Below are 8,195 nucleotides of genomic sequence, written 5' to 3'. Positions count from 1 at the left end.
AAACCAGACACTTAATTAAAAGTTTACATTTCATATCCAAATTTCAAGTCATAAAAGTGCAACTTGTTATTCTGTACACAGTGGTATATGTTCACATTAGAAGAAAAAGCACCATTCACAATTTCATTATTGCTCAAGGACCGAAAATAACACTCATTGTATTAATACATGGACCTTAATTAGACACCATTAATACAGATAGAAATTCACCTAAAATTATTAATGTTATAGCTAAGAGGAAGAATATTGAACACCAAATTGAATATTACAAATTGCATTTATTATTAAAGATTCTAATTTTGTACCTTTGGTAGTCGGGCTCACAAAGCAGGAGAGCCTGGAGTGACTGTCACTACACTGAAAGGGTATTGGCAGTCTCATGCAAGGGGTTTCACCCCACCTTATGTAAGATGTACAGAACCCCAATGTTGTCAATGGTTACAAAAGTTCTGAAGTCAGGGGATACATGGATTCCCTTTAGATTCGTTCCAGTGGTATAAAACGTTCGCAGAGATTCCCCCTTCTCTACGTCCCACCACTAAAGAAGAAAAACAGAAGAAAAGAAAATTGATTAATTTAATGGTAATTTTTAAAATACATTAAACTATATATTTCAATAATCCAACATCTTACATAGGTTGTGTTTGATAGGAAGAACTGCAATCAACCTGAGTTTGTTACCTATACACACTGGCTAATCAAGCTCGTAATAAGTAAGGAATGTGTGAAATTGCTATGAAATATGAGTTTTCCATTCCTGGTGTCTGTTTCTGTCTGTAAAATATATATGCTAGGGAGTGTCCTATTTCATCTATTTTAATCATGATGGTATTTAGATCAATTGAACAGACCCAATATCTCCTGTTTTTAACATTACATATTTTCACATTTATTCGTCAACTGATTTGTTCATGAAACTTGACAATCACACTGCAGTGGGTGTTTTCTTTTAATTAAATTAGTGCAAATGTAGAGCACCAACAGATTAATCAGCAGCTGTTTTATAAAGTTCCAGATGAGATTGAAGACGTGTGGCTAAATGTTTTACATGTAGCAATATGAAATTCTATAACAATTTAAGTTATTTATGCATCACATTAAATACCATATGGACTGAATATCCTCTAAGATAAAACCTTTTCTGAACAGGCAAATACATTTTGTACCACCACCGCTGACAGGCAACAGGTTTTTTACATTTTTTAAAAATATTTTTTATTGGAAACACCCTGTCTTCCCACACTTTCTATGCAAACTGAAAGTCTTATAGTGCCAGAAGAAGTGATTTCAGCAACTGTAAGTGTATCTATTGTGAAAAACTGAATCCGCTTTACCTACATTAAGAAGGGCAACATTTTCTTTTAAGAATCTACAGTGCTAAATACCCCAATAGAAAAAAAAAATGCTGACTGGGATTTCTTTTAAAAACTATTGTACAGTGTAACTTTGAGGCAGGGTTGAGTAATAGATCTAAAATACTGTGGTAAAAATGCAATTAATTTAAACATATTGCCTGGGTAATCTTACATTAACTAAGATGCCACAAAATACATGTTAGAATTAGGTACCTGCAAGTCAATAACAGCTCCATCAAACTGTATTAAATCCATCCAATCAGACTTTAAACACATTGGATGCCATGCTATTTTTAAGATTCCACCGTGTCTACAATAACCTTCCACTATGTAACATAAGTCACTAAAGAAAAAATGTAATCTACACAGCACCTACTTTCTAATCATTGGTGTTACGAGATCTCACATCAGTATGTATTGCACTAAACTTCATATATACAGTGCTCCCTCGCTATAACGTGGGTCTCAGGGATCACACAATACGAGCGTTATAACCGGGGGAGAGGCTGGGGGGCGCCGCAGGACACATAACACACATCTGAATAAAATACAAAATAAAATAACTCCCTCTCCATAACGCACATATAGTGAAGCAAAAATGTAACTTTCCATGAATTACCATGCGTAAAGCACCATGTAATCAATGTTATATTATTTCCCACTCATGAATCATTTTAATTAGCAGTTTTTAAACTAAAATAGCCTGGCTAAATGGTGGTCTGTTGTTTAGTTTGAAGTGATAGACAAGCAAACTAAGTGTGAGAAGGAGAGCGGGTCCGGCGAGAGGAAGAGAGAATGGGCTCGCCCCAGGTTCAGCTGCCGGAGCTGAGCTGAAGCATCTCATCTCCTGGAGAAAGCCGCAGCTCCTCTCGCAGCAAAAAAGTAAATGCATTAGGAAAGATAACCATGTCACAGGCCTAATATTTATTTAGTTATAAAACAAATGTTGAATAAGATGTCTCTGTTTTCAGATACTGTATCAAAAGGTAGAGACAGAAAAGGAAGTTAGACTGAGAAGTTGTTTACAGTTTGAATAACAATGCACGTGTTCATGGCGTCTTCTCAATGATTTAACAAACATACAAACTGAAATACACCAGTGCTCTACACTAACAAACTATTTTTTCCAGTATTATGCATTATTTATTTACCAAGCAGGCCAAAAAACATTGAAAATGTCATTGTGATATAAGTCATCACTTTTATCAAGTCTGTGTTCACTTGCAAATTAACAGTCTCAGAATATTTCATGAATGGGAGTTCTGATTTTGCCACAAAGCATGGTGTATTATAAGGTTTAGCGACTCGAGCCAATAGCTCCTTGTCCATTTTTATAAGACGGTTAGGGAACGTTTCGGGCTTAGCACTGGACACTCTCAATGAAATTTCCTTTGCTCTTGCACACTCATGATGTTTGGAGGCATGGTGTTTTTGGACATTTTGTTTTCAAAAATGTTTGGTTCTGCTCAAGAAAGGACCTCCAGTCTCTGCCAATGTAGGATAGCTTCGACACATGTTGCAGAACATTTTGTTATCATCCTCATTGTATCCAAGCCAGAAACTCCTCTTTCCACTTAACCTGATATTTGCGTTTCCGTTTCTCCTCATACAAAATCGCCGCATCCCTTTTACTGGCAGCCTGTGGCACAGCAGAGACTGATGATGTCGAGGGATGCAGTCCTCTTGTTGATTGCCGCTTTCCTTCGTTTTTTTGGAAGGGGTGAATCCAAATTGAAAAAGCCTCTTCTGACTCTTTTTTGTTGTGTTTCAGTCAACGTCATGCATGTCTAATCGAATCAGATTATTAGATTGTCCATGTGGGGAGCGACAGAGGAGCAGTAGAAGTCACTTTAAGTTCTGTTTTTATATTTAGACAGGTTCTGATCTGATCTGATAATGAACAAAACTGGGGTTGCCCAGCTTGGGCAACTAATTCTCTCTGGCTCCATTTTCAAGTTGCCTGAGGCTAAATTTTAGTTGCCCCGGACAACCATTACTGTTGAGTCCTGAATACACATTCTAAAAGATGGTATAATATAGAACACAGGTTACCTTGTGAATAATGCAGTCATTTTATGATCCATCAGACTACTGTGTGTCCCACCTGCCTGCCTGCACTCTATGGGCAACAGGGCCTTCTGTTGCTGTGCCCCCAAATTATGGAACTCTATTCCACTAGAGATCAGGGACTCAGCTTCTTTGAGTGTTTTTAAAGTTAATTTAAAGATGACTGCTTTTAAGGGCCCTATACAAAATAAAGTTTATTATTATTGTTATTATTATTATTATTAACACCATAAGCAGCCACAGAATAATGTGGATTCTTCTAATCCATGTACAAATAAAGTTGAACAATTCTGCTGCCATCCATGTTGCTTAAATGAAATATTCATGTATACAGTATGACATGTTAAGCATATGTTGACTCAAATAACTATGTGTTTCTTACAGATACAGCAACATGCAAGAATGGAATAAAAATGAATGTGCTGCTTTTTCATGGGTATCAGACTTTATCCAAAATATGGTAACATTCTCTCATACTGAGCAAATACCAAGAAAATATTAAACTTGAATTTTCTTTCTGGGTTGTATTGCTAAACTGTTGCATTTTTACTGGCTACTAAGAAGCTAATCCCCATTTTTGTTTCTCTCCTGTCAATCTGTACAACTGTCATTTTATTTAAGCTCATCAGAGAAGAAAAAAAAAAATTCTATCCACAGGCAACTGCATTTGTCTTATGAAAAAAGCACGCCCAGACTAAATCTTGTATTTCTTGCTGAAAATATCCACACATTTCTAGATTCAGATCACAGACTCTCAATTCCCCAGAAGGCAGATAGGAAGATGGGCTCTGAATCATTAAGACAGAAGACTAATGGGGCATGTTCCTATCTTTTTTCTGGATTCTTATTACAAGGCTGCAATGGGGTTAACAGCTAGAGAACTGGATGTAATTAAAGTTACTAGTGCATGCATAAAGGCAAGATAATTAATTTTCTCTATGTTTAACTAATATCTCGGGCTTAAATAAAAATAAATCGTACCAAATGTACATCAGGCACAGCTCTGTGAAAATACTGTATAATTATGCTACAGGGTTGAATCTCAGCTGTCTGGTGGCTCCCTTGGAGTTTGAAGCAGTGAGGAAACGGAAGTAATAATCTTCACAAGTGTTATTAGAGGAGCTCTTTGGAAACTTGATCACGGTACATAATTAGCCATGAGATAACTCATTTATCAGGAAATGTGAGGGTCATTTCATTTAAAGACTTTCAATCCTTTAGGCATGAAAAAAGAAGTAACTTTCTTACTGTGTTTAATGCACACAATCTGAGTTTGATGTAAGAAGCACCAGGCATTTTAAGTAATGGGACCTTAAGAGAAGACTTAGTGACAAACTGCCACTGAATGATAAAATCCCCTCTTTCTTAATGTTTAGCACAAAGCCCCTGCGCTGCATTACACCTTAAGCAGAAGTCAATGCTAATGTGCCTCAACTAGACTGAGGCTAAAAATATCCACCCACCAAATGGTAATTGCTCTTGTTATGAAATCTATAAAACCTTCCAAAACCATTCGTTCAGCTTACAATAAAGCATACTGCCTTAAACAGATTAGCTGCTGTGTTTCTTTTTCAATGAAAACTTCTTTACCAGCAGCACAACACATCTGCTGAATTCTCATTATTACCAGTATACAACCGTATATAACAAGAATCAGTCACAAGAAAACAAGTTACAATGCTGCAGTATTTTTTGTATTGTTATTATAAACTGAAACCCATTTTTTACTCTTAGAAATAAATACTGGGTGAGATTTGGCTGAGGCTAGTGTATTAAGGCAATACATCCAATTACATTTCATGTAGCGTCACACAAAAATAACAGGTTCCTATAGTATAGTAGCTGCAATCAAACTAGGTTACAATCAAAGACTGTAAATTTCCCCCCATTAGTACCTTGTGATCCAACTCTTTAAAATATAGTTATGTGCCTTGGTTTCTAGTTTTTGTTTTATTGCTGTTATATTTCATATTTAGATTTCCCTCTATAACCAAATCAAAGCAAGGTTATCCATTTTGCATTTGACAGCTACAAACACTTCAGTATGAAAATTAGATGTTGTCATAAGGTTTCATAAGCTCAGTATGGTATTACATTAAGTCTTGCCCTACCATGTCTAATATTCCCTTTGAAGCAATGTACACATTTAAATCTTTGTGATTTGGCATTAATTTGAACTCTTAATCAACTACAATAACACCGCCAGTAATGTGAATATAAACACTTTGCATTTGGAAAACGAATTGTTTGAGAAAAGACAAGCTCTGTGTTTTAATTAATGTTGCTTGTGACATTCTAGGAGAAGTATAGTTGTAAAATTCATACGTCACATTATTGCATGAAAAGCGGTGGATTAAAGAACATAGATTGCATTCTGTAAATACTGTGTACAACTTCAAAATTAACAAGAATTTAAAAGGAAAGTGATTTTGAAATAATGCAGAATTGCTAAAAAGTAACTATTTGGTGAATCTCAATGTAAGGTTGCAGTATATGTTTTCAAGTTCCACAGTACAGTCTATTTTCTTTCCCACTCTTCCCTTTATCATAAAATAATGTGGATTAAGACAGTAATTAGCCTGTAATGTGTAACCTATGCATCCACAGAGCTGTGGTTAAGCAAGATATATTCAAAGCTATAAATAATGAAAATAATCAACAAATATTTATAATAAACTACAAAGGATCACAAGTAGTTACAGTCAGCATTTCTCCTTTAGGCCTTTTTAGTGTTAAGACATTTATGGATATTAAAATAAAATGCTGCCCTAAGTAATATTGCATATTCCAAGCATGTATTTAATCCAGTTGGACTGCCCATGTAATTAAATCAAAATCTGTCCGGTCTGTTCCCTTACTATTAAACGCTAATAGGCAGCATGCTAAGGCAAAGAACATCTAAAAAGGCAGTTCTGTTCTTTTTGAGAGAGAGAAGAAATTTAACTCAAAACTGGCTACCATACTGACGCATTTCACTGCTGCAGTTCCTAAGACAGGATTAGTTAATAGCTCCATATATCTCTGCACTTTCAGCAGGGCAGTACTGATAACCCCTGGAAGGAAAACTGACAGACTGGAGGTGCTGTCATGGATATAAAAAAAGTGTGTCGAGGACAGGGTGCACAAAGACCCTTAATTGTATTTTTGTTTAAATATAAAACAGGCCTTTATTTTAACAAAACTTAAATACAACATCACAGCATCCTTTTCTATTTAATTCAAATACTTCAATACTGTTCTGAATATTGTATACATTTATATATACAGAACTGATACAATATTGAGGCCAGTCGGTTACAATTGACCAATGGGACACATGCAATATATCTGATGTCAATACTAAACATAATAAAATGTGTATAACAAGTTTAAAACATGAAATTTTTACTCAGTATTTGTTTTCTGCCATACTTAAGAAAATATGTTTGAACAGTTAAATTTTGCTGCACTTTGAAAACTGAAGAATCTGGTGGTACTTACATGGCAAATAAAATCATACAATTCAACATATAAACACGATGCAACCTATAAACATTAACCTCTTAAAAACTTGAACAGTGCTGGGTGGGTCTTTGAAGCTGGAGCTGCTCTTTTTATTGCAAGTGCCAGTGGTAAAGTTTAATGGCTGTGTTAACATACAAAGTGAAGAAATGTAGTGTTGCTTCCTTTCTTCCGAATAAACCATCATAATTAGGCTTGATAGTTTTTGATGGGCATTCCTACCAAAACTACTTGCCTTCAAATGGCACTTGTGCCAACTTAAAAAAAAAAAAAACATTCGATTAATAGCAAGATTCACTTAGGCAAATTCAGAGAATGAGTGAAAAGGCAGTGGGCTAATTGACTAGTGGTCGCTCTAACAAGTAAATTGCTCCATATCACCAGATTTGTACTGCACCCTTCTTAATTCAAACACAAAATTAATCACCTCTATTGTTTCTTACTAATTATGCATTTATGTGCTTCTCCAGGCAGAATGCATGTATTTTATGAAACAAGCAGTGTGTAGTGTACTGACTACATCTTCCTTACAGTGAGAGTAAAGCAACCAGTTCTGATCAAGGAATCCAGAGCTAGAATCATGTTTTACTGTCAAATATCAATGATGTAATTAAGAAATGGAGATGGTTTAACAATGCTAATTACAACTTTAAAAGGCAAGTAGAGAGGACAGAAATAAACGTTGAAAAGTAGAAAGCCTAATCTTTTTAGCAGTCTATGCCAAAACACCTGTGCATTTAACAACGTATTCCTACATGAGCTACTGTACAGCATTCACTAAACTGATCCATGCATATTGCATGTAAAACACATAGAAATTAACCGTGGACCGTAATTAACTGTATAAAACAACTTGCGTTCTATCACATCATCTAATATTGTTTATTTTAAAATATGTAGTGCAATTTACTGAAAAAAAGTAATATTTTCAAAAACATTGCAGTCAAAAAAAGAATACATATTTATTTTGACACTGGATACTTCACACAAATGACAACTGGTGCTCATAGACTAACAGGTTGTACATAAAATGACTGACGCTCATAAAGACAAGACCTAAGACCGTTTAGTTCCAAATCTTGTTAAAAACTTAATTTTTCCATTTTCCTTTCCCATAACCAACGGTTGTCTATAACCATAGAAAATGTTTTCTAATTTAAATGAACCACCGTTTATGAAAAAAGCACCTTAATACACAACAGTGCCATATCGCCACAAGGAGGACATTTAAAAAAAAAAAAATGTAGGCAGCTTTATTTTTTCAGAGTAAAA

The 8,195-nt window shown here is 35.1% G+C and overlaps 1 protein-coding gene across 3 annotated transcripts in view; it reads right to left on the bottom strand.

Moving 5' to 3' along the window:
* LOC121318439 (apoptotic protease-activating factor 1-like) overlaps window positions 1-8,195 on the bottom strand; it is a 70,550-nt gene continuing 62,355 nt past the window's right edge. For all 3 annotated transcript variants that reach the window (XM_041255113.1, XM_041255114.1, XM_041255115.1), the window contains one exon: window positions 1-538. In XM_041255113.1, coding sequence (XP_041111047.1) covers window positions 392-538 — 147 coding nt within the window. In that variant the 3' untranslated portion in view covers window positions 1-391. The remainder of the gene's footprint in view (window positions 539-8,195) is intronic.

Source organism: Polyodon spathula, chromosome 7 (genome assembly GCF_017654505.1).
Source record: "Polyodon spathula isolate WHYD16114869_AA chromosome 7, ASM1765450v1, whole genome shotgun sequence".
Taxonomy (NCBI): Eukaryota; Metazoa; Chordata; class Actinopteri; order Acipenseriformes; family Polyodontidae; genus Polyodon; species Polyodon spathula.
The sequence above is the reverse complement of the archived record's forward strand: the minus strand, read 5'-3'. Positions and strand labels throughout refer to the sequence as shown.